General features: G+C 38.9%; 2 protein-coding genes and 1 pseudogene across 3 annotated transcripts; all 3 read right to left on the bottom strand.

The window, feature by feature from the left end:
* Positions 1 to 1,570: 1,570 nt before the first annotated feature.
* On the bottom strand, positions 1,571 to 9,839 carry LOC145228859 (uncharacterized; annotated as a pseudogene). The gene is made up of 12 exons (XR_013860316.1): positions 9,613 to 9,839; positions 6,171 to 6,298; positions 5,717 to 5,995; positions 5,428 to 5,517; positions 5,056 to 5,175; positions 4,824 to 4,931; positions 4,250 to 4,424; positions 3,866 to 4,058; positions 3,465 to 3,600; positions 2,730 to 3,353; positions 2,598 to 2,642; positions 1,571 to 2,504 (listed from the first exon to the last, which is right to left on the bottom strand). The product of XR_013860316.1 is annotated as an uncharacterized LOC145228859 (transcript).
* A 2,183-nt stretch (positions 9,840 to 12,022) lies between these two features.
* On the bottom strand, positions 12,023 to 16,501 carry LOC145227579 (uncharacterized). Its single transcript, XM_080092442.1, has 9 exons — positions 16,334 to 16,501; positions 15,829 to 16,107; positions 15,625 to 15,714; positions 15,271 to 15,390; positions 15,055 to 15,153; positions 14,619 to 14,784; positions 14,282 to 14,474; positions 13,805 to 13,940; positions 12,023 to 13,698 (listed from the first exon to the last, which is right to left on the bottom strand). Exons 1-9 carry the CDS (start codon positions 16,401 to 16,403, stop codon positions 12,149 to 12,151), a joined length of 2,703 nt encoding a protein of 900 aa, XP_079948568.1. The 5' UTR covers positions 16,404 to 16,501; the 3' UTR covers positions 12,023 to 12,148.
* A 2,187-nt stretch (positions 16,502 to 18,688) lies between these two features.
* Positions 18,689 to 26,101, bottom strand: LOC145227581 (uncharacterized). Its single transcript, XM_080092444.1, has 11 exons — positions 25,990 to 26,101; positions 24,307 to 24,382; positions 23,146 to 23,277; positions 22,645 to 22,923; positions 22,359 to 22,448; positions 22,013 to 22,132; positions 21,840 to 21,926; positions 21,378 to 21,510; positions 20,891 to 21,083; positions 20,406 to 20,541; positions 18,689 to 20,282 (listed from the first exon to the last, which is right to left on the bottom strand). Exons 3-11 carry the CDS (start codon positions 23,213 to 23,215, stop codon positions 18,811 to 18,813), a joined length of 2,580 nt encoding a protein of 859 aa, XP_079948570.1. The 5' UTR covers positions 23,216 to 23,277; positions 24,307 to 24,382; positions 25,990 to 26,101; the 3' UTR covers positions 18,689 to 18,810.
* Between the last annotated feature and the right edge of the window lie 24 nt (positions 26,102 to 26,125).

Raw genomic sequence — 26,125 nt, 5'->3', positions numbered from 1 at the left:
GGAAAGCTGCTTTTTTTTTCTTTGTACAACTGTCATCTTCTGCTGTTCGGCTTCAGGCGAACTTTTGACGACTGTTACGACCAGACTTTACAACATTTATCATTTAACATATAATGCCCGAATAACGCAACTTGCAAATGTTAATTTTGCAAACAAATCACAACTATCATGTTAAGTAATCGTAAACACAAGATGACAAATGGAAATTTCAATCCGACCATGGCAAGCCTTGAACAAAACGCTGCTGTTTCATGCCACCTGTGCTGAAGGTAACGGCGCTTAACTTTTATCAAACACGCAGCACACATTTGCTTGGGGTTGACGCTGTAAATGTATCTGCATTGACGCGATAGTTGCGTTGTGGTCATTCCAAGCTATACTGAACTGCAGTTGCTTTGTTTATCCGCCAGTTTTTTACACAAGTTGCAATTTATTTATAGTTCTCCTCAATGTTTTAAACCCCCGTTTCTTTACATATTCTTAAACACGACTGCATTTATTTTGCTTTCAAATAAAATACTTGGTCACGTTTGTGTAGTTTGCAATTTAACAACAGTTTTTCATTTATTTTCAAACCCGTTACATGTAATGACGGTACAATCTTTTTCAAAATTTTAGGCTCCTTTCACCTCGCAACGGACACTGGCAAGATGTCCATTGAGACCCCACAGAGACATGACAAGGATCGCAATTGGGACTTGCACTGCGCAAAAGCATGCCTTTGTGACAGTTTCCTTATAAATGCAACAAACCTAGTTTACATTGGATTGTAGTCACTGAGGTCTTTATTTACCATGAGGGCCTTGAAATTCTTCAGAAAATTAACGATTCTGATGAACGTAAAAACAACTACAGTCTTGTCCCATATTAAGTTGTTCAGGCTGATATTGCACTTTCCACGTCATCTCCACCGTAAAATTTTGCTCGATTATGTTTTTTGAAATGCCGTTGGCTTGTGTTGCAGCCCGAAGGACAAGACCCCATGTATGTTCATGTCCGGTTCGAGTGCAACAACCAACTGTCACGCTGCATGAGATGCAGATCCGGAAATCCCTACTTGGGTCAGAACACCCGGTGTCGGAAAGCAAGCACTGAAGGTTTTTTTTGGTTGGGTGCCTCTGCACTCTCCACTGCGCGCGAGCCTAGGACCTCAGTTGTCCTAATACGTACATTGAGCTTCGCCGCGCACTTCAACTTTCTAAAGGGAGCCTTGACCTCCCTTAACACCTTTAACATTCGGTTCTCACCCGCAACGCAGCTTTTGGTTTATAAACGACGCCAGACATGATGAGCGCCTTAAAGTGGTGTTTTTTAGTATTTTTAGTAAAAAACATGTAACTATAACGTGACTCAGAAAAAAAAAATACTGTGACACCTTGAGTAGAGACAATTAATAATCAATTAAAAACTGATTTTTGCCTACATTTACCTGCAACCGGCATTAAGAAAAAACAACACACTACTCTCAATTTAGGTTGATCGAACATACATTAACCTACGTCGAATTTTTACGAATTAAACTCATGACAACTTCACATGACTCATAATAACCTATCGCAGTTGCTCGAAACACTGTACAGTTGCTTTTTTATTGATTGCAGCAAATATTGTTTTTGACAGTAAACCAAAGCTTACTGTGTATAAGCTATAAGATAAAACACTAATAACTCGATTTCTTTGGAAGGTGTACTCGAGGGTTCTTTATTTTCCCCAACCAGGACACGTGCACGAAATTTCTCCCACTCCGTCAGTGTATGGAATACACAGTTTGCAGGTATCTGTTGCTTGAGCGCAGTCGCACGACGTAGATACGGTCTGTTTGCATCCCACACCCCACCCGCGAAATGTGCATTCCGTTTTGGTGACTGTTTCGTCGCCGCAATAAACGATGCAATCTTCTTCTTCGTAAAGATATGTGGGTATGGTTGCACAACCGCCATCGCACGTACCAGCGTTCTCGCAAGTACGTGATCTGGATCGCGTTCCACATCCAACAGCTACGTTACATGTGGTCCACCCAGTAAAGTCACTGAAGGAAGGACATGTGCAAGTGTTGCAAGCTTCACTTTCTATGCCAGATCCAGAACATTCACTGCCAGACGGAAGGCATTGGCGCCTTCTTGATCGCGTTCCGCCATTACATGGCGCACTGCATTGATCCCATTCTCCCCAATTGTCCCAAAATGGACAGGCCTGTTCAGAACAAACTGTAGTTTGCTCATTATCACTGCCACAATCGTCATTGTTCTGTCCTCCGATGCAGGTTCTGGTACGTTTCTTTGTTCCACCACCGCACGACACTGAACATTTTCCGTAGTCAGACCACATTGACCAGTAAGGTGACACTCCAGAATTACCACTTCTAGCAAACGCACGCGGAATATAACAGTAATGGCGCTCACAGCAGCCGTCGAAGCGGCCTTGCAGAGGTGCGTATCACTGTGCCGCATAAGCCCTGTATGGGCACTGGGGTTGCGGGTAGTGTGGGGGTTGTGGGTAATGTGGTGGTTGTGGGTATGGTGGGTATTGTGGAGGTTGTGGGTAATGTGGGGGTTGTGGGTAATGTGGGGGTTGTGGATATTGTGGGGGTTGTGGATATTGTGGTGGGTTTTGATTATTGTAAAAGCGGCCACTTACGGGTGGTTTTGTGGTGGTGGTGGTGGTGGTGGTGGTGGTGGTGGTGGTGGTGGTGGTGGTGGTGGTGGTGGTGGTGGTGGTGGTGGTGGTGGTGGTGGTGTTGGTGGTGGTGGTGGTGGTGGTGGCAGGGTCCAAATTAGCAGAGAGTTGATTGATCGGGTTAGGGTAGGGATTTGGGTTGGGGCCCGATGGCGGCTGGTTGAAGCCGAATTGAGTATAAATGTTTGTACATCCAGGAAGGTAAATATACCCTTGACCAGCTTGGTAACCTGTTAATCCTTGCAAAAGTGGATTTGGACCATAGGGATTCGAACAGATATTTGTTGACATCTGTTTAAGAATTTTTTGCCAGTTGTGCGGCCCGATGATCCCCTGTAAAACTTGATTCCAAAACTTCTGTTTGAGGTTGGCTGGGACAACGTCGGACTTGGCAATTTCACAAAGATAATGGCGTAGCTTTTGATTGTTGTACTCTGGATCCACTACACATCCAGCCAAGCGACATTGATGGTAGCTGTTAAGAATGCTAGACGGTGAACCCTTGGGGTCGAATGGCAGACACGGTGGCTGACCATAAATGTCACGGCCGTTTGGTACCGAACTTCGGTGTGGGTCTTCACCGGCGCGTAATTGAATGTGGTTGTAACTCGGTTCGTAATAGCATTGACCATCGACCCAGCAACCTCCCAAGTAGAGGCATTCTTTCTGGTTTATACCTACAATAAAAAAGCGCAACTTTATTTTTGTTGTAAATATCTACAAAAACACAGCATTTATTTTGTCATTTTTTTGTCGAAGTATTCTTTGAAACTGTTTGCAACACCTACCAGTCCATCCGAGATGTTTCAGTGAAGCGCCAAAGTATTTCATATAACGCAATCCGTCGCAGCAACTGCCATGAAATAAGTTTGGGTTTTGAGCGAGGAAGCAATTGGTGTAAATTCCGAACCATCGACTTTCATTCTGCAAAAATATATTAGGACTGGTTAAATATTAATAATAACAAACATTGATATTAAAACTAACAGGGTAAAAATAGATACAGAACAAAGTTTTTGTTAGTAACTAAGGTAAGCACTAAAGATTTTTTTAATTGATTAGCCATGTTTTTCATTTGACGTGTGCGTGTGTCCTTTTAGGTGTTTTGTGCTAACAAAAATACTTTGTTCAAGAAAAGCACGAGGATGCTTCAGACAACTTGAAACACAACTACAACAAAATGGCTTACCAAAGCTGCGATTGCTTTGGGCGCGAATTTTTTGTTGCGAATGACTTCATGACAGACTGGGACGCTTGGTAGAATGTTGTAGCCTCCAAGCCTGCGCAAGTTGGCCAGCTGCAAATCATAGTAACAACCAGGCTGGTTGTGGCACTTGACTTGGTCAAATTCGAGTGTGGGGTCACTCGTTGAACAGGCAACTCTACAAACAAGATGACACTAGTATTACAAGGCTGTTAAATAATGAGAAATATTTTTTTATTTTAGCTTTGTTTAAAGTTGCTGGCATTTAACAACAAACTTCGATGGTCCATGCTTAAAACTTAGGGAGTGTTCAATGCACGGTGTATTAATTGAAAAAGAAAGAAAGTATTATTTTATTCATTTTTCTACCTGTAGCAATATGGAATGTTTATTGGTGGCTTAATCAGATTAGGATCCGGATACCGTGGATCGATCCCGCAGTTGTTGGGGAAAGATGGAGGTTGATAAGGAGGGAATGGATATGGTGGAAATCCCCCTCCTGTATATGGTGGACCCCCTGGACCCCCTGGACCTCCTGGGAGACCTGTTACAAAAACGTTTTTGTTTGTTGCTCAGAAGCTTGTAACCTTTTAAAGCATATATTTCATTTTGTAAGTTCGTTTTCGTTTTGAAAAAATCTGTGGCAGCATATTTGTTAATAAAATCTGAAAACATGTGACTTATTTTCGCTTAGTCACAGTTAAGCAAAACTTTGTTACAATATTGCCTTAGTCACAACGTTTGCATTGGGATTCGTCCCTACATAACCAACCTAAAAAGGTTTAGGCACACATAGAAATATTATCGCTGCCCTATTACAAAGAGGGTTAAGAGTGTAAAACTAAAATGTAGTTTGGGCAAACACAATGCGACGAGTTTTGTGCCCCAAAATTTTTACGTTGAATATCTATTAGATTATGTTTTTTTAAAAAAAACCACTCACTTGCACCCCTTCCTTCCACTTCTTCCGGCCCTTCCGTGGTAGTTTCAACGACAGAGACTCCGGCAAATAACCCGGTGATGTTGTTTCCTTGTTCTTGACTACCAGGGTCTAAACAAGAAACTGTTTAAGAATCGCTGCAAAACTACTTTGTGATTTATATAAGATTCTGCACAGAAAATGTGAAAATAATTTAAAAAATAAATAAATCTAAAAATACCAATATTATACTCACATAATTTTGAAATGCATTGTCCGTCATCCCAGTGACAGTATTCAACTGTAGCACATTCAGTTTCGTTGTGGGCAAACTGATTTCCGTCTCCACAAGGGTTGGTACAAGGTAAATTTGAACCTTAAAATGTGAAAACAAGAACAAATATTAGATTTGTCTAAAAGGCTGCCATTCCATAAATTATATTTTTTAGGTAAATTTTAAATTTAGGAGCAATTTAAGTGTTTTTTTATTTCTTAGAGTTTAGGGGAAAAACCAGCTACAAACGTCTTACTTGCATGTATTGCCAATAGATTTTTTTCGGCAGAAAAAAGTGGCAAAATCAAGTTTTCATGATTTTTTTTCACTAGAATAATACATTTTAACACATACCTGCGCCTACTGTTCCATTTACTGCCAAGTAATGTGCTTTGTCACAATCATAGGTACCTTTTCCCTGAGTAAAACCAAGCAAGCCGTTATCTGCAAAAAATGAGTAAAAAGACTAAAACGATTTGAGGAGATAGCAAAGATTATTTTGTTTCAAACTTGATTCCGTAAATAAGACACAGTGATTTAACAAAGTCGAGTTTTAAAGGAAACACGTATTTTATTGTAACAACAGTACATGCACGGCCATATTTTTGTCTACGTTTGCTCCTCATGAGATAAACTTTCTTACCTGCCGAGCAGCAGAACATTACTTCAAAATCAGGGCATCCGCCCGGATTTTGACCAACTGTGCACTCTAGACCATATTCTTTGGTCATCGTGATGTTGTAGGAAGAATTTGCAGCGGATTCTTGGGTCGATACGATTCTTCCATAAATGTCTTGTGGATTTAAACAGAAAGTTGACCCGTGCACATTTCGAATTACCACAAGTTGTTCATAGTCGCTTCCGTCAACTGGGTAGTCGATGTTAATGTAGTCTCCCCAAACTCCATTGGTTCCACAGGACACTGCGGAAAGGAAAGCGAAAAATGGTGTTGTTTAATAAGGTTCATTTAGTTTAATAATACTGATAAGTGCAAACGGTAGAGGGAATTGCTTTGGTGTGATTGCTCACTACAACTTTACGAAGTATTCTCAAACCGAAATATAAAATGCAAATGTAGTTTGAAATATGCTACTTACTTCCTTTTTGTTGAGCTCGTATAACTCCAATCACCATCAAGCAGGTGATCAAAGTAGCGGCAAATTTCATCCTTATTGGTTTGTCTGGCTTCCCAGATCGGTTTCACTCTCAAGAAGCTAAACAGATTCTGCAAAAAACGTGTTATTTTTTGTAGTTATATATGTGTACTCTAAAGTCATAATTTATATTGAAGCCCAAAAACCGAAGAGTTTGTTGAAAAAAAAGTTATTTGGTTATGCAATATAAGCAGTCGTGAAACTGTATATTGCATCTTATAACCGAACGCACGTTACAACTAATCCCGACATTACAGAACACACAATTAACCTTAACTTGTACAAGTGCATCGCATACTAACAACAGCTGTTATTTTTTTCACATTTCGCTTTTAAGTAGGATAAATGCATTTATACTGGGATCAGCCCTGAAGCTTCCATGTAGGCTAGCGATCGCGACATACTTATCGATAAATCATATTACGCCAGGACCATTTAGGCCGGTCTCCAACGCATTCCCATAGGGCAAGGAACCTGCGAAGGGATTTAAACCCACGACAGAAGTCTTCCAGGACTCGCTCTACCAACTGAGCTATACAGGCTCATTGGCGAACCGAAAGTTGAATCATAAGCACCATTGCCTACCTGGTGTGCTACACATAGCCTGTGCTTGCCATATGTGTATGCTGAGAAGACCGGTTTGATTCGGTATAGCGCCTTCAACGAGCCTGGCGTACCATGATTTAATTTTAGTATTGCAACTTTAATGTTGCCTTTCATTACTTTATCACTTTAATGGCGATAACCATAAACGTTTTATGAAACTCCTTATGCACGCGCTTTTCGTAGCGGGTTAATTTAGTTTCAGTCACAAATGATGTGGCTTTATGATACAAACATGTTAGACTTTGAAACAAAAACGTCAAAAAATATTTATAAAGAGACACAAAGTTTGCATTTAGTCAAAAACTCTAAGAACGACTTAGAACGCAGGATTGATCCGACATCCTGCCTCATAATTTATACTTCTTTTAACCCATGACAATCTTAGTTTCGTTGCGAAACTGTTCGGCGGAAAATTTCGTTGCGAAACTGTTCGGCGGAATCCATTGCCTTTGTTACTATTTTCCAAAACTGTTGTGTTATTGTTTAAGTATAAACAGAAAGGAATAATTAGTTTGTTTGTCCTAAATGCGCACCTGAATGCAATACTTGTATACGTAAAGTTGTAAGCAGAATTTGCGACAAAAAAATTAGTAAATGGTTCGTGCCTAAGAAAATTTTCACAAATTGTTTCGATGAAAATAACTTTGACATGAACCTTTTACGTAACAAAGTCAACTGTCAACAAAAAATTCCTGACAACTTGCTCCATAATTTGTACTTTTTCAAACACTGACAATCTGAGTTTTGTCGCGAAACAGGTCAGCCAAGCTCCCACAGAAGTCAAATGTTTTGTCGGAGAATTTTAATTCTTATTTTGAGACTGAACACTGGCCGCTTTAAAGCGATTTGGAAACGACGCATTCGGCGCCCGAAGCAAGACGTTGCAATCAACTTCGCAGAAGAAACTTATTTTGATTAGAAAATGACATTTGCTTGAAACTTTGAGTCTTAAGGAAAGTTCGTAGTCATTTAACGAAAGTCCAAATTTTCAATATTAAAACGATTTGCATCTTTTTGAAGGGGCATAGGATTTAAGTTTTTCAATACTGCTATTGTAAACGGGGTATTAAGACTTGCATTTTCCAGTAGGATAAAAAGCGTCATAACGAGAATATTTTATCAAACTCTCTTTGTAAAAACGTAACATAAACATCCATTTAGTTTATGTAAAAAAACTGATGAATCAAGTGGTGCAAAGTTGTTAAGTTGGCTTTGAGAGAACTATTTTGGGAAAGATTAGTTCTTCGTCATTTTTCTATCAGGGGTAACTGAAAAAGTATTAACTACTTATTAAAAAGAAGTCTAACACTTTATCTAGTAAGTTTCACTTTAGGAACAATTTGGGCCTGGATTGTAACATTACGTAAGTTCAAACGGCACTGAATATTTTGTTCGTTTGTCTTAAATGCCCACTTAAAAAGAATAAAATGTTTCTCAGTCGCTTTGATTCTACAAAGCTTTCAGCAAAATTTTGCCGCCAAAGGCTGGAAATGGTTCGTGCCATAAAAACAAAATAGTTGGAAATGCTTGAAAATTTCCAATAAGTTACATGTTTTAATCCAAACGTGTGGATAAAAAACTTTGACGTAATAAAGTAAATTATGGATCGGAGTAAAAATAGCGAGAAATAAGTTTGAAATTTTTATGTTTCAAAGCATTATTAATCTTTTGAGGTATTTATACTTCATACTTGGTTCAAGTAAATTTATAAGTGATAATTAGTACCAAACGGTAATTAAAGCTTCTAGATATTTAAAAGATCACTCTCACAAGGATTTACCCCTTTAACAAAGCCAAATTGGAAGACCTTTTTTAAGCAATGTTTTTCTCCGTTTTGATCTCCTTAGAAAATCAGCCTCACTCATAACAAGTTTTCAAATTAACCTATTTAAACACTTTTTTTGTTTAGTTAGCGAAATATGCTGCAACTAACAAACGTTTGAAAACTGCTTTGAACAATGTGCAAATGTAAGGTTTATGTGTTACATTTTGCGCAATCGATACCCTGATTAAAAACATTTGTTTTCAAGTACGAAATTTGAAAACATTAGGATGTGCCCTACGGCTACACAAATTGATTTTTTTATGTTTCAAAGCATTATTAATCTTTTGAGGTATTTATACTTCATACTTGGTTCAAGTAAATTTATAAGTGATAATTAGTACCAAACGGTAATTAAAGCTTCTAGATATTTAAAAGATCACTCTCACAAGGATTTACCCCTTTAACAAAGCCAAATTGGAAGACCTTTTTTAAGCAATGTTTTTCTCCGTTTTGATCTCCTTAGAAAATCAGCCTCACTCATAACAAGTTTTCAAATTAACCTATTTAAACACTTTTTTTGTTTAGTTAGCGAAATATGCTGCAACTAACAAACGTTTGAAAACTGCTTTGAACAATGTGCAAATGTAAGGTTTATGTGTTACATTTTGCGCAATCGATACCCTGATTAAAAACATTTGTTTTCAAGTACGAAATTTGAAAACATTAGGATGTGCCCTACGGCTACACAAATTGCACTGCGCAGGCTGACATGGTGTTGATACTTCAAACACGAAAACAAATGTGTTGCCGCGAACGTCGTTTGTGATATCAGTGTAAACTGTGCGTGGTCGCCACAAATGCCACGGTATTACTCAAATGTCTCCATGTGGTCGTAATAACTCATTTTATAAGTCCAACATTATTGTTGGCGAAAAGGTCAAAGCCAATTTTATACCATCGTAGCAGGAATTACGCTTCCAAACCAATATTAATAGTTGGATGCACATTGTTTACCTTCAGTTTTCAAGTTGGCTTCGCAAACGTCATCCTGTACATTGGAGAATCCCGATCAGGTAACAAAAATATGCTTTTCTTATTTTCACAATTGACACTTTCTGTTCAGCAAAGCACATCGATCCGTAAAAGCAACTTCAGTAGAACTGTATGACCAGACCCCCAACATTTATCATGCACTATGTAATGTTAAGTATAAATTGTGTCAATTTGGCAAACAAAAAACAACTAAGTCAGTGGTTCTCAAACTGTGCGTCGCGACGCCCTGGTGCGTCGTTTCAATTTTCCAAGGCTAAACTCAGTTTATCTCATAAAAATGAGGTTTCAGTGCGGTTGACGTCATAGGCATCGAATCCCGGGGTGGCAGGGGTGGCGTGCCTAGTAAAAATCTCTGGGGTGTCAGCCATTATAAAATAGCTATGCTGCCACCCCAGAAATTGCCTGGCCGCATTTATACTTGTGCCTTACATATATCCGTTTCTTTTCATTCACATGTGATTTTTTTTAGCGGTCGCTATATTTCGAGCATGTGCAAAGCAAGCAACGCGAAATCTTTACTGTTTTTAGACAACGCATTGTGACACATCACTAACGCATTGTGACATGATAACTACACAACTAAATGGACGTTTGTGACGTGACTTTCACAGTTGTTACGTCCAAGTTAAGCAAAAATGCATACAGAGTAATACACGTTATACGCTGCCAATATCCGCGAAATGCCATCTACAAACCTCAAAAAAATTGGATAAAAAACGCGGCTGTCCGTTAATGTTCGTCGAGATCAAACAGCACAAGCAGCAAGTGCGTGATAGGCGCGTGTCTGGGGCGACGCTTCGCAGGCACCTGATTATGTGAACGGAGGCTTGCTTCACGACAATGTAACAAAGGCGACTTTTTTAGCAAAGGCTTGAGGTAGTTATAACGTTTAATTGTCAGCTTAAGTAATTATTGTGCATGAGTTGCAGCAGTAAATTTACATCAGTTTATATTGTGCGTAAGTTGAAACATTACTTTCATTGTAATTCGTTACTGATGCTGTTGAGGCCGTGCAGCAGACAAGAAAATGCAATTGTGCGCAATAATTGAAACAATTAACAAAAGCCCGCACGTGATTGCCGGGTGCACTAAAAGTGTTGAGTGCAGTTTTATAACTTTGTCGAAAAACAGTTAGGCTAAAATTGTTCTCTATGTGCCATTTAATAGATTTAAATTAACTGTTTATTGATAAGTTTCCTCATTACCTTTTATTTGCTGGTGCGTCGCAAGTCCATAAAACTTTTCCAGAGGCGTCGCAACAAAAAAAGTTTGAGAACCACTGAACTAAGCAATCGAAAACGTAAGTTATTTCTGTTTTGCAGTCGTTGTATTAAGCAACAAGAGCTAGTAAATCCGACTATAGCAAGGCTTGAACAAAGCGCTGCTGTTTCATGCCAGCTGTGCTGAAGGTAACGACGCCCTTTTTTATCAAACACACAGCACACATGCGCTTGGGGATGATTAGTGTCTTGACGCTGTAAATGTGTCTGCATTGCAGCCTCAGCTATGTTGTGGTAGTAACATGTATAAGCAGACCGATTTGTCCTCTATAAATATTTTTCAATTCTTTTAAATGTTTTAAGCGCCATTTTTCAAAATCGACTGCAATGATTTTGGTCCTAAATAAAATGTTTGATTATGCTTGTGTGGTTTGAAAGTAAAAAAAAATCATTTAGCACTATTTCTTATTTACTTTACAAAACATTTACATGCAAATAAAGATCAGGCTTTATAACTTGTTTATAAAACAGACTTTATTTCTCTACCAACGGACACATGCAAGAGGAACGTTGTAATGCTACATAGTCGTGGTAGGGGTCGCAATCGGGACTTGCACTTGCGCAAAGGCATGCTTTTGTAACATGACCGTTTAAAAGCATAATAAAATTTGCATCATTTTTTTCTTGGACTGCCTGCGTCTATGCATGTGGCGCGCAGACTTGGATCAACTACAACGATATAAAAGGTCCAAGTGTTGAGAGCGCTAGTAGGACAAGTGCATTCGTTGCAGATCTAGTATTCCACACTTGGGCACTGGATTTTGGAAGGCAAGCTAAAATACACAAAGCCTTTTTGTGTTTGTGCTATGAAATTGTGCTATACGGGCATAGTACGGAAGCAGTAAGTTTTTCGTTCTTATGACTAACGTTATAAACATATTTTGATCTTAATTTTTTGTTGAAAGCAGCGATATCCAATACAATAAAAAACTATATATACCTGCAGCTGCGTTTTCACAAGATAACACAACTTTTTTTAATTTGCTTCGATTGAACCTACTTCGGTCAACTTTGTTTTTATGCGAACTAAACTCGCGAAAATTTAAAAATGGCATTATATCATCAATAATTACTATCGCATTTACTCGAAACAATGTACAAATTCGTTTTTATTGTGTGCAGCAAATATTGTTTTTTTGCAAGTAAACCAATATGTAAAAGCAACAAGATAAAACACTAATAATTCGATTTCATTGCGAGATGTGTTTAAGTGTTCTTTATTTTCCCCATGGACATGGGCATGCAATTTCTCCCACTTGGCCAGTGTATGGAATACACGGTTTGCAGGTATCTGTTGCTTGAGCGCAGTCGCACGACGTAGATACGGTCTGTTTGCATTGCAAAGCTGGCCACCCGGGATATGTACATGCCGATTTGGTGACTGTTTCGTCGCCGCAATAAACGATGCAATCTTCTTCTTCGTAAAGACCTGTCGGTATGGTTGCGCAACCGGCAGCGCACGTACCAGGGTCCTCGCAAGTACGTGATCTGGATCGCGTTCCACATCCAACAGCTACGTTACATGTGGTCCACCCAGTAAAGGCACTGAAGGAAGGACATGTGCAAGTGTTGCAAGCTTCACTTTCTATACCAGATCCAGAACATCCACTGCCAGACGGAAGGCATTGGCGTCTTCTTGATCGCGTTCCGCCATTACATGGCTCGCTGCATTGATCCCATTGTCCCCATTCGTCCCAATATGGACAGGCTTGTTCCGAGCAAACTGTAGTTTGCTCATTATCGCTTCCACAATCGTCTCCGGACTTTCCTCCGATGCAGGTTCTGGTACGTTTTTTTGTCCCACCGCCGCACGAAACTGTACATTTTCCGTAGTCAGACCACATTGACCAGTAAGGTGACACTCCAGAATTACCACTTCGGGCTATCGCGCGAGGAACATAACAGTAACTGCGCTCACAGCAGCCGTCGAAGCGGCCCTTCAGAGGGTTGGTTCCCAGTGCATAATAGGGCCTGTATGGGCATTGTGGTGGTTGTGGGTACTGTGGTGGGTATTGTGGGGGGTACTGTGGTGGGTATTGTGGAGGTTGTGGGTATTGTGGAGGTTGTGGGTACTGTGGGGGTTGTGGGTATTGTGGGTATTGTGGGGGTTGTGGGTATTGTGGTGGGTTTTGATTATTGTAAAAGCGACCACTTGCAGGTGGTTTAGTGGTGGGGTCGGAGCCCAAATTAGCAGAGAGTTGATTGATCAGGTTATCGTAGGGATTTGGGTTGGGACCGGATGATGGCGCGTTAGGGCCATATGGATTGTAAGGGTTTAAACATCCAGGAAGTATAACAAAACCTTGGCTGCTTGCGTAACCTGCTAATCCTTGCAAAAGTGGATTTGAACCATAGAGATTCGGACAGATGTTTGTCGACATCTGCTGAAGAATTTTCTGCCAGTTGTGCGGCCCGATGATCCCCTGTAGAACTTGATTCCAAAACTTCTGTTTGAGATTGGCTGGGACGGCGTCTGACTTGACAATTTCGCAAAGGTAGTCGCGTAGCTTTTGACTATTGTACTCTGGATCCATAACACATCCAGCCAAGCGACATTGATGGTAGCTATTAAGAATGCTGGATGGTGTTCCGTTGGGGTCAAACGGCAGACACGGCGGCTGACCATAAATGTCACGGCCGTTCGGTACCGAACTTCTATGTGGGTCTTCGCCAGCGCGTAATTGAATTTGGTTGTAACTAGGCTCATAATAGCACTGACCATCGATCCAGCAACCTCCCAAGTAGAAACACTCTTTCTGGTTTATACCTACATTAAAAAAGCGCAACTTTATTTTTGTCCTAAATATCTTCCAAAACACAGCATTTATTTTGTCAATTATTAAGTATTCAATAAAGCTGTTTGCAACACCTACCATTCCATCCGAGATGTTTTAGTGAAGCGCCAAAGTATTTCATATAACGCAATCCGTCGCAGCAACTGCCATGGAATAAGCTTGGGTTTTGAGCGAGGAAGCAATTGGTGTAAACTCCCTTCCACGGGTTTCCTTTCTGCAATTTAAATGATGAGCGTATGTTAAATAGCAATATTAAAAAACAAGCATTGAAAAAGAACTGATTTGCTGAAGAGTGCTAGATGAATTTTAGGGACGTATAGAAAAAAGGTTCTTTAAAGGGGTTATAATGAATTCACCACAAAGGTTTTTGTCATTAGTAACTAACTATTTTAAAGGTAAAATAGAAAACGCTGAGGATAAGGGATGTTGTTGATTGATTAGCCCCGTTTTTTTTATTTTATGTCTGCAAGTGGGATCTTTGTCCAGCTTGTGTTTACAGCATGAGCACGAGCTTGTTTTACACAACCTCAAACAGAACTACAACAAATTGTTTACCATAGATGCAATTGCTTTGGGGGCGAAGTTTTTGTTTCGAATGACTTCATGGCACACTGGAACGCCTGGTAGAATGTTGTGGCCTCCACGACTTCGCAAAAAGGCCAGCTCATAATCATAGTAACAACCAGGCTGATCGTGACATCTGACGCGGCTAAATTCGAGCGTCGGATCACTGGTGGAACAGGGAACTCTGCAAACAAAATTACATTTGAATTACAATGCTTTTAAAAAACTTAAAAATGAACAACTGAAAGGAATTAAATTGATGGTATTGAAAGTCACTGTCACAAATAACAAGAAACACAAGAAAGTCAAATCAATTAGAATTTTGTACCTGTAGCAATAGGGAATGTCGATTGGTGGTTTAATCAGATCATGATTTAGATACTGTGTATTGATCCCGCAGTTGTAGGGAAAGGATGGAGGTTGATAAGGAGGAAAGTTAGGAGGTGGTTGAGGTGGATATCCCCCTCCTGTAGATGGTGGACCCCCTGGAAGACCTGTTACAAAAACGTTTTTGTATGTTGCTCATAATCTAATCATCTTTTTTAAGCAATTACGCCACTTTGGACAAGTTTTAGTTTTTAAACAATCTGAGACAGCATGTTTATTAAAACACTTGCGGTACAACTTTGCCGTAGTCACTACGTTCGCATTCAAATTCAGCCCTCCACAATGGATTAAAAAAATATGATTGAAACAACCAGTTTTGTGACAGAAAATTAGTTCATTGCTTTTTATTTGTACAGCTTAGTAAAAAAATCACTTACCAAAAAGCCTTCCCTCCACTTCTCCAGTCGGTGTTTCACCAGTAACGACTCCAGCAAAAAAACCGGCGTCGTCCTCTTCCTGTTGCGGACTACCAGGGTCTAAAAAAGGAGTGTTTAAAACAGCTGCAATACTGCTTTTCCACTACTTGAGTTTCTGCACTGAATCAAAATGTAAAATAAAACAAACAAGCTAAAAAATACGTATGGTATACTCACATAGCTTTCCAACGCACTCCGAGCCACTCCAGTGACAGTAATTAACTTTGGCACATTCAGTTTGGTTGTAGGAAAACTGATTTCCGTCGCCACAAGGGTTGGCACAAGGAACATTTGAACCTAAAAATGTGAAAACAATATTAGATTTCTCTAGTCTTTTATATGTTCTCTGTGATATCTCGGAGAGCCATTTATGGAGTTATTTTTTTTAGGAGCTTTGATGAATAACTTTACCAGCATTAAACTTTCTACTTGGATGTTTTTCCAATAGATTTTAGGCATCAAAAAGTGGAAAAATTAGTGTTCAGGAAATTAAATGTGTTAATCACTGTAATAATACAATTTGACACCTACCTGTGTCTGATATTCCATTTACTGCCAAGTAATGAGCCTTTTCGCAATCATATGTACCTTTTCCCTGAAGAAAACCAAGCGAGCCCTCACCTGTAAAAAACGATTAATTAACTAATGTTTTGAGAAAATGGCAACTGCGAACTGTAAATGTAACGTACAATTATTTTGCTTCCAACCTAATTCCTTATAAATAAAAGTTGTTACCTGCCCCGCAACAGAACATTACTTCAAAATCCGGACATCCCCCGGGATTATTCTCCTTTCTGCACTCTAGACCATGATTTGCGATCATGGTGATGTTGTAGGAGGATCTAGAAGCGGGTTCTTGGGTCAAAACAATTCGTCCAAAAATGTCTTGTGGATTTGGACAGAAACTTGACCCGTGCACATTCCGAATTTCCGCAAGTAGTTCAAGATCGCTACCGCCAAGTGGGTAGTCGATGTTAATGTAGTCTCCCCACACTCCATTGGTACCACAGGGCACTGCGATAAAAATGCAAATAGTGTTGTCCATTGTTTCAAATTGGTAAAACTATTTGACTAAAAGAATCACTTTATTGGGAAAATTGGCTGAATGACAACAACCCAACCCGTCAGTACTGGGCTTCACAGGGCGTGCTTTACGATGGCTGACTGCAATTTTATTACGAGTATTTTTATGACCAGAAATTTAAGAATAAATGTAGTCTTAAACACACACGCTACTTACATCCTGTTTGTTGAGCCCTTACAACTCCGATCACCATCAAGCAGGCGATCAAAGTAGCGTCAAGTTTCATCCGTATTGATTTGTCTGCCAAAGTTCCCAGATCGGTTTTACCCTTAAAAAGCTTAAATATTCTGCGAAATACAACATGTTATTTTTTTACCTTATATTATATAGAGTTTTTTTTTTCGCAGAACACACACTTAAAATAGGCTTGTGCATTGCATACTGGTATTAGCTGTTGTAATATTCGGCACAATTGGTTTTCGTTTTTTGATGAGTATTGCAACTCCAGTAATGGAACTCCAGGTTACCGTACATTACGTTACCATAAACGTTTTTTGGAACTCCATGCAGTTTTTTATCCTTTATGCACACGGTAGCGAGTTAATATAGTTTTATCCACAGTCGTTAGCTGCATTTATGATGCGCAAAACATGTTAGCGTTAGGTACAAAGTCGAAACAAAAAAATCATGTTTATAGCGAATTAGCATGCCGTTAAGGCTTTCGTTACAGAACGCAAAAAATTGTGTACGACCTAGAACGCACAAATTGTGCCGACAACTTGCTTCATAATTTATACTTCTTTCAGGCACTGACAATCTATAAGTTTTGCCGCAAAAAGGCTCACCCGAGCTCTTACAGAAGTTCAATGTCTTATCGGAGACTTTGAATTCTGATTTAGGAGAGAGAGCGCCGACGCTTTATAGCGATTCGGAAATGACGTATTAGGTGCCCGAAGCCACATGAAGAAGAAGTCTCATTCGCTGAAGGAACTTATTTTTGATCGGAAAATAAACCGGCCCTGGGCGTGGGATGCGTGGAAAATAACTTGATGCGCTTTTCGATGAAACATACCAAGTTAACATAACCACAATAGTTCCCGTAATCAAAAATGGTTTAGCCTTCTACGATTTGACATGTGCTACATCCGTGCCTTACGATTGGTCGTCATGTAACGAAAGTATAAAACGGTCATTGTAAATACCTACAAAATGCACACAATACGTTTATGAAACAAACTGATAAAACAAGTACAAAATTGTGTGATTTGCTTTTAAAAGAACCATTTTAGTAAAACATGAATTACCGTTATTTTGCTGTCAGAAAAACTGAAAAGAAACGTCCTTTGAACAAACGATTTTGATCATTTTACCGTGTCCTTTTCGAGTTCGGGAAATAAAAATTGTTAATTGCACACTATTATTACTGTTTTCCAAAACTGCTAATGTGTCAGTGTTTAAATCGTGTGGTAGTGTTTACGTCTTAAATACGCACCTTAAGAAAACTCATGAACGCTAGAATGTTTCTCAATTGTTTAAAACAGATTTCTGCTTTAGTTGTCGGCAAAATTAGCAGCAAAAAAGGGGTAAATGCATGGTGCCGCAAAAACAAAAAAGTTGTGAAAACCCTTTGAAATTTTCACAGAATTTTTGATCAAAATAACTTTAAAATAAACCCTTGAAGTAACACATTGAACTGTTATGACTTGAGCAAACAGATTATACGTTCTGCCATGTATATACCGAAAATTTTTTTTGAAGACTCTGACTATCAACTTGTTTACAGACCTTAACGACAAAATAAAACGTAAACTTCATTTGATCTTGTTTGTTGTGAAAAGAAAACTCGTTTATTCCAAGGATGCATATTTACTTATTTAAACGTGTTGTTTGTTTTTGGCCTGCAAAATATGCTGCAAACTAAAGCGCAGTTTGTTAATGTGCGGGAAATAAAAACAAGTTGGAAATTAATTATGCTGTAAACCATGTGCGAGTGTAAGAACACAGTTCAAATATATTTTTTTCTTTTTTTGCAATCAATGCCCTGGTAACACAATTTCAAATTCAAATTTTAAAACGCTTCAGGGTTGCCCTCAGGCAACGTAAAGTGCCCTGCACAGGCTGGTACGGTGTTGTGCCTTGCAACAAACACGAAAAAGGTTGCAGCGACGGAGTTCGCACAATTCGGCCATAGCCTCTTATTTCTATCCAGCGCACAAATGCTCTGCAGAGCTAAACATGTGGTTGTAATGAATCATTTGATAAAAGTTTCAACCTTATGGTTAGCAAAACAAAGCAGAAATTACACTTCCAAACCATGTTGTCACCCAAAAAGCTATAATTATTTGGCATTTAACACAATGATTGCGCGTAATTACAAATTCCCATGTTAATTTATGCCCGGTTAAAAAACCTGTGTAATCCACCCGAAACGATTTTTGCATAGTTTTACCTGCAGCTGTGTCTATATTTTAATAACACAACTTTTCCAAATACTACTTTCAAAACTTTTCCAATTTGCGTTGATACAACAACTACGTTTGGACTTAAACTAACGACAACAGTTGCTCGAAACACTGTACATAAGTGTTTTATTGATTGCAGCAAATATATTTTTAACAGTAAACCAATATGTAAAAGCGACAAGATAAAACACTAATAATTCGATTTCATTGCGAGATGTGTTTAAGTGTTCTTTATTTTCCCCATGGACATGCGCATGTAATTTCTCCCACTTGGCCAGTGTATTGAATACACGGTTTGCAGGTACCTGCTGCTTGAGCGCAGTCGCACGACGTAGATACGGTCTGTTTGCATTGCAAAGCTGGCCACCCGGGATATGTACATGCCGTTTTGGTGACTGTTTCGTCGCCGCAATAAACGATGCAATCTTCTTCTTCGTAAAGACCTGTGGGTATGGTTGCGCAACCGGCAGCGCACGTACCAGGGTCCTCGCAAGTACGTGATCTGGATCGCCTTCCACATCCAACAGCTACGTTACATGTGGTCCACCCAGTAAAGGCACTGAAGGAAGGACATGTGCAAGTGTTGCAAGCTTCACTTTCTATACCAGATCCAATACATCCACTACCAGACGGAAGGCATTGGCGTCTTCTTGATCGCGTTCCGCCATTACATGGCGCACTGCATTGATCCCATTGTCCCCAATCGTCCCAAAATGGACAGGCCTGTTCCGAGCAAACTGTAGTTTGCTCATTGTCACTTCCACAATCGTCATGGTTCTGTCCTCCGATGCAGGTTCTGGTACGTTTCTTTGTTCCACCACCGCAAGACACCGAACATTTTCCGTAGTCAGACCACATTGACCAGTAAGGTGACACTCCAGAATTACCACTTCGGGCTAGCGCGCGAGGAATGTAACAGTAATGGCGCTCACAGCAGCCGTCGAAGCGGCCTTGCAGAGGTGCGTATCCTTGTGCTGCATAGGGCTTGTATGGGCACTGAGGTTGTGGGTAATGTGGTGGGAATTGTGGGGGGTACTGTGGTGGGTATTGTGGGTATTGTGGTGGGTATTGTGGATATTGTGTTGGGTTTTGATTATTGTAAAAGCGACCACTTACAGGTGGTTTAGTGGTGGTGACGGGGCCCAAATTAGCAGAGAGTTGATTGATCAGGTTATCGTAGGGATTTGGGTTGGGACCGGATGATGGCGCGTTAGGGCCATATGGATAGTAAGGGTTTAAACATCCAGGAAGTATAACCATATATCCTTGCAAAAGTGGATTTGAACCATAGAGATTCGGGCAGATGTTTGTCGACATCTGCTGAAGAATTTTCTGCCAGTTGTGCGGCCCGATGATTCCCTGTAAAACTTGATTCCAAAACTTCTGTTTGAGATTGGCTGGGACGGCGTCGGACTTGGCAATTTCACAGAGGTAGTCACGTAGCCTTTGACTATTGTACTCTGGATCCATAACACATCCAGCCAAACGACATTGATGGTAGCTATTGAGAATGCTGGATGGTGAACCCTTGGGATCGAAAGGCAGACACGGCGGCTGACCATAAATGTCACGGCCGTTTGGTACCGAACTTCTGTGTGGGTCTTCGCCAGCGCGTAATTGAATTTGGTTGTAACTAGGCTCATAATAGCACTGACCATCGATCCAGCAACCTCCCAAGTAGAAACATTCTTTCTGGTTTATACCTACATTAAAAAAGTGCACAAATTTATTTTTGTTCTAAATACCTTTTCAAACACAGGTATTTCTTTTTGCAAAATTCACTCTGTCTATGTAGGCTATTTGTCAAAAGTTTTTGCAATACCTACCATTCCATCCGAGATGTTTCAATGAAGCGCCAAAGTATTTCATATAACGCAATCCGTCGCAGCAACTGCCATGGAATAAGCTTGGATTTTGAGCGAGGAAGCAATTGGTGTAAACTCCCAACCACGGGCGTCCTTTCTGCAGAAAAAATATTCAGGGCACGTTATTTTAAAAACAAGCATTGGAAAAGACACGATTTGCTAAAAAAATGCTCAATGAATTTTAGTAAAGTAGATCAACTTGCTTCTTTAGTTAACCGTGTAAATATAAATGCACCACAAGGATTTGTGTTACTGTATCAAGAGAATTTTGATGATGAAAAACAATGCAATTGAGTTAAATAATTGTTTTGTTGGTTGGTTAACCTTATTTCCTTTTGATGTCTGCGTGTCCCCTTGCAGGTTTTTTGACCGAAGAGAAATATATTGTTTAAGAAAAGCACGAGCATGCTTTAGAAACTACAACGATCTGCAACGAAATCGTTTACCATAGATGCGATTGCTTTGGGGGCGAAATTTTTGTTGCGAATGACTTCATGACAAACTGGGACGCTTGGTAGAATGTTGTAGCCTCCAAGCCTGCGCAAGTTGGCCAGCTGCAAATCAAAGTAACAACCAGGCTGGTTGTGGCATCTGACTTGGTCAAATTCGAGCGTCGGGTCACTGGTGGAACAGGCAACTCTACAAACAAGATTACATTTGAATTACGATACTGCTGAAAAATCAAAAGACAATTTAAAAAAACTTAGTTTTGTTTAAAGTTTTTGGCTTTTAACAAATAAAAGCAATTAGAGTGGTGGTTTAAAATTTAAAACCCGAAAACATGGACCACATTAAGTGCATGGCACATTTATTAGTCAAATCAGTTTTAGAACTTTTTAGAAAAGAATAAATAAACAAAACAAGAAATTTAAATCACTTTTGGAATTTTTAAGAATAGAACAAAAAAACAAAACACGAAATGTATTTTTTTACCTGTAGCAATATGGAATGTCGATTGGTGGCTTAATCAGATTAGCATTTGGATACCGTGGGTCGATCCCGCAGTTGTTGGGAAAAGACGGAGGTTGATAGGGAGGAAAGTTAGGAGGTGGACTTCCTGGAAGACCTGTTACAAAAACGTTTTTGTTTATTGCTCAAAACCTTTTTCATCTTTTGAGGCAAATACCCCGCGTTTTAAAATTTTAGTTTGAAAGCGATCTGTAACAGCATGTTTATTGATAGAGTCTAAAAACCTGTGGCACGTTTGTTCTTAGTCACAACGTTTTGCATTGTAATTCAGCTCTGCATAACGAACCAAGTAATTTAAGAATTAGGGACTCTTGCCGTATGTGTAAAGAATAGAAAACAAGAATGTAGGTAAAACAACAACCAGTTTTGTGTCAGAAAATTGGTTTCGTCGCAGTTTTATGGTAAAATATTGTGAAAAAAGCTTACCGAAAAGCCTTCCTTCCACTCCTTCACCAACAGTGACTCCAAAAAATAGCCCGATGATGTTGTTTTCTTGTTGTTTACCAACAGAATCTAAAAAAAAGTATTTTAGGACCGTTGTAAAACTACTTTGCCCTTTACTTGAGATTCTACGCTGAGTTATATTACATTATACTCACACAGCTTTGAAATGCATTGTGCGCCATCCCAGTGACAGTATTGAAATGTCGTACATTCAGTTTCGTTGTGGGCAAATTGATTTCCGTCTCCACAAGGGTTGGCACAAGGTAAGTTGGAACCTAAAAATGAGAAAAAAAAAAAAAAATGTTGGGCTCATTTTTGTTCCATAAATTCTATTTTCCTGGTAAAGTTGTTGGGCATGTGTTTTTTTACCACCTATCAACTTTTACTTTTATGTATTATACTAATAGATATTTTAGACACAAAGTGGAAAAATCATGTGTTCAGGATTTTATTTTTAAATTGGATTTTTAATTTTTTAATGTAATATAATTTGACACATACCTGTGTCTGGTGTTCCATTTACTGCCAAGTAATGAGCCTTTTCGCAATCATAGGTACCCTTTCCCTGAGTAAAACCAAGCAAGCCGTTGCCTGCAACAAAATAAGTAAATCACTAAAATAATTTGAGGAAATGGCAAAGACCAATGTAACAAGTTGTTTTGTTTCAAAATAAATTCCTTAATTAAGACACAGTGGTTAAACAAAGCCGAGTTTATTAAAAATAACATATATTTTATTGTCATACTATTAAGCCGACATTTCGTTTCTTTCAGATAAAGTTTTTTACCTGCTAAGCAGCAAAACATTACTTCAAAATCAGGGCATCCGCCGGGATTTTGACCAACTGTGCATTCTAGACCATATTCTTTGGTCATTGTGATGTTGTAGGAAGAAGTTGCAGCGGATTCTTGGGTCGATACAATTCTTCCATAAATGTCTTGTGGATTTGGACAGAAAGTTGACCCGTGCACATTTCGAATTACCACAAGTTGTTCATAGTCGCTTCCGTCAACTGGGTAGTCGATGTTAATGTAGTCTCCCCAAACTCCATTTTCTCCACAGGACACTGCGAAAAAAGCGAAAAATTTTGTGTTTTATTGTTTCAAATTTGTTAAATTATAAGCGGTATATTAGTAGAAATATAGGCGAAAGTACAATAACCTAGTTAAACGGTACAAGTTTATACACGGTATTGCTTTGCCATGATGATTAGTCTAACGTTACAATGAGTGTTCTTTCCCAAACCGAAATATAAAACAACGAATGTAGACTCAAACATGCTACTTACTTCCTGTTTGCTGAGCCCGTACAACCCCAATCACCATTAGGCAGGTGACTAAAGTAGGGACACGTTTCATCCTTGTTGGCTTGTCTGTGAAAGTTTCCAGATTGGTTTCACCCTTAAGAAACTAAGCAGATCCTGCAAAAAAACGTGTTATTTTTATAGTTATGGCTTGTTCTTGATTAGAAACTCACGCGTTTAACGCAGCGAGTTATAATATCGTTTTTATCGAAATTTGTATCTTTTTTGAAACACAAAATGTTTGAGTTTGCATTCGGTCAAGCATCAACCGATTAAGACGCAAAAAAGCATTTAATTAAGACTTCAACCGATACGGAACGCAAAAGCATCTAAAAACAACTTAGAACGCGAAAATTGACCGGACAATCTGCTACATAATTGCCAATCTAAGTTTTGTCGCGAAACAGCTCAGCCGAGCTCCCACAGAAGTTCAATGTCTTAGCGAAGACTTTGAATTCTGATTTTAGAGAGAGAACGCTGGCTGGTTTATAGCGATTTAGGAATGACGTATTTGGCGTCAGAATCCACAGAGAAGAAAAAGAAAAAGTCGCAATACACATCGCCGAAGCTAATTATTATGGTTTGGAAAATAGAATAGCCCTGGGCTTTGGATGCGCAGAAAATGACTCGATGTGCTTTTCGATAAAGAATACCAAGTTAGCAATACCACACAAAAAACAAAAATAGTTTGGCCTTAGAAAATTTGATATTTTGGTATACCCCTGCCTTTATATTTGATTGATGTTAAAAAAGAATTAAAATGCCAAAATGAAAACTGATAATGGCTACGCCAAAATATTTCTGACTTGCTTTAATTCTGCAAAATTTAAAAAAAAAAAGGTTGTAAATGGTTCGTGCTGCAAATTCAAAATAGTTGTGGAAATGCTTAAAAATTTCCAAGGTTTTATTCTAAACAACTTTGACATAAATCATTGACGTAACAAATTCAGCTAGGGATTGTGTAAATTGGGCCAGAAATGTCGATAGTTGGGTTTTTCATGTTTTGATTTGCTGATATAGATGTTTTTAAAAAATATTCATCTTTCGAGTTAGTTAAATTTCATAGTTGGACCAAGTAAATTTGTATTGCTGTTAGGTTAACAAAATTGGGCAAAAGTTTGGAGATATTAAAAGACTTGTTCTTACAAGGATTTACACCAGGAGTCTCCAAGTCAAAGATGGTCCAGGCCCCATTTTCATACTGCTTCATCCAAAACTGTATCTAAACATAAAGTGATCCAGTTTAATATAATATATTAGCCAAACAAAAACACATATGAAGGTTTTTAATATAAACTACCTAAAATTATATATCGAAGAAGCTCTTTTCTTCCTCATCATCACGCTATTTTTTGTGTTGCAGTTGATATTAGGGCTTTTGTGGTTATCTGCGTGGAACTTTTGTAGGCTTGTACTGTTTCTACGGTTTATCTAGATTTTATAGACTTTATCTAGATGCCTAATTTGACATCTAGGCTTTATCTAGATTGGCAGCCCAGATGTCTTTGCAATCGTATTTGCGTTCAAGGCTTTTTTTATTTCACCACAAGTATCAATCAAAGCAAACGCAAAATTTCATATCTTAGGTTTTTCGGCGATGTCACAAACTGCTCTTCGATCATTGATATGCGTAACCAAGCTAATAATATTTATGTAAAATGAATCCTAAAAGCTGTTGTGGTAAAACGGAAATTTACTTTCAGGAACTCAAGATTTCGTTTTGCTAAAGTATTTAATTGGCTTTAGCATTGAATTTATCTTGGACCGCGAGCCCAATTTGTTTCTTATGAAAATGATATGGTTTGGAAACCACTTTCCTAGGCATCTGAAACAATCTATGCGGCCTACTCAAGTGTCAATAAAAAGTTGGTTGGCCTTTATAAACGTAAACGTTCCTCATTAACATGTTAAACCAACACAGTAAACACAAAGAAGTAAACGGATTCTAAAGTTTACGCTTTGATTTGATGATCAATATAAGTTTGCATTATTTCATCATCAATATGCATCACAAACATTGAATTTTTTAACTTAGTGATTATGGGTGTGAATTAAAGTTTCATTATTTTTCCTTTGTTGATCACTCGACGGGTGAGTAAAACAAAAAAGTTGGTCATATTTAACAGATAGACATAGTTTTTTATTTGGTAATGACGCCGCGGGCCACGCAAAATTGCCGTGTGATGGAGATAAAAAAGAAAAAATACATCTGGCCCGCGGGCCGCTAGTTGAAGACCCCTGATTTACACCTTCTTTAGAGCTGAATGTACAGTTCCTTTTTTCATGCAATATATATCCACATTAATCTTAAAATATGCCGAACAAATGCGTAGTTTGTTAGTGTGCGACAACTCAAAAAGGTTTGGAAGTACTTTCTTTTCTGGATTTGAACAATGTGCCATTAAAAGAAAAATGTTTACTAGTGTGTTACATTTAATCACATTGGACGATCTGATCATAAGCACTCGAGATCTTTTTCAACAGGTAAAATTAGAAAACTTCAAATTATGTCCTCAGGCTATGCAGAGTGCCCTGCACAAACTGGTACGGTGTTGTTTCTTACCACAAACGCGAAAAAAGGTTGCCACGAACGTATTTTGCAATATTTGGTGGTAAATTCTTGTGTATTTCCAGTGCGCGCTGTGCGTGTTCATCACAAATGCCATGCCAAGCTAAATGTGCCGGCATGTGGTTGTAATGAATCATTTTATATAAGTTAAATATTATTGTTAATTTTTTTTTAACAAAGCAGAAGTTACGCTACCACACCAATATTAAGAAGGTTGCCTATAATGATAAATGAAATTTAAAAATGGTTTGACATTTCACCTTCATTATCCAAGTTGGTTTCGCAAATGCCATCGACTTGCATCTTTCACAAACTCGATCAGACAGCGGAAAGCTGCTTTTTTTTCTTTGTACAACTGTCATCTTCTGCTGTTCGGCTTCAGGCGAACTTTTGACG

The sequence above is a fragment of the Phallusia mammillata genome, chromosome 5 (genome assembly GCF_965637545.1).
Source record: "Phallusia mammillata chromosome 5, kaPhaMamm4.hap1.1, whole genome shotgun sequence".
NCBI classification, from domain to species: Eukaryota; Metazoa; Chordata; class Ascidiacea; order Phlebobranchia; family Ascidiidae; genus Phallusia; species Phallusia mammillata.
This window is presented reverse-complemented; position numbering and strand designations above follow the sequence as displayed.

Bases quoted from the DNA above. Each gene is read 5' to 3' on its own strand.
- LOC145227579 (XM_080092442.1), bottom strand. From the start codon at position 16,403: ATGAAACTTGACGCTACTTTGATCGCCTGCTTGATGGTGATCGGAGTT. The intron at 14,785-15,054 runs GTAAGTGATTTT...TTTTTGTAACAG, and splicing joins AGTGGAGGGAAGGCTTTTTG to GTCTTCCAGGGGGTCCACCA. The intron at 13,699-13,804 runs GTAGGTGTTGCA...TTTTTAATGTAG, and splicing joins AAAACATCTCGGATGGAATG to GTATAAACCAGAAAGAGTGT.
- LOC145227581 (XM_080092444.1), bottom strand. From the start codon at position 23,215: ATGAAACGTGTCCCTACTTTAGTCACCTGCCTAATGGTGATTGGGGTT. The intron at 22,924-23,145 runs GTAAGTAGCATG...CTTTTTTCGCAG, and splicing joins ACGGGCTCAGCAAACAGGAA to TGTCCTGTGGAGAAAATGGA. The intron at 22,133-22,358 runs GTATGTGTCAAA...TCTCATTTTTAG, and splicing joins AAATGGAACACCAGACACAG to GTTCCAACTTACCTTGTGCC.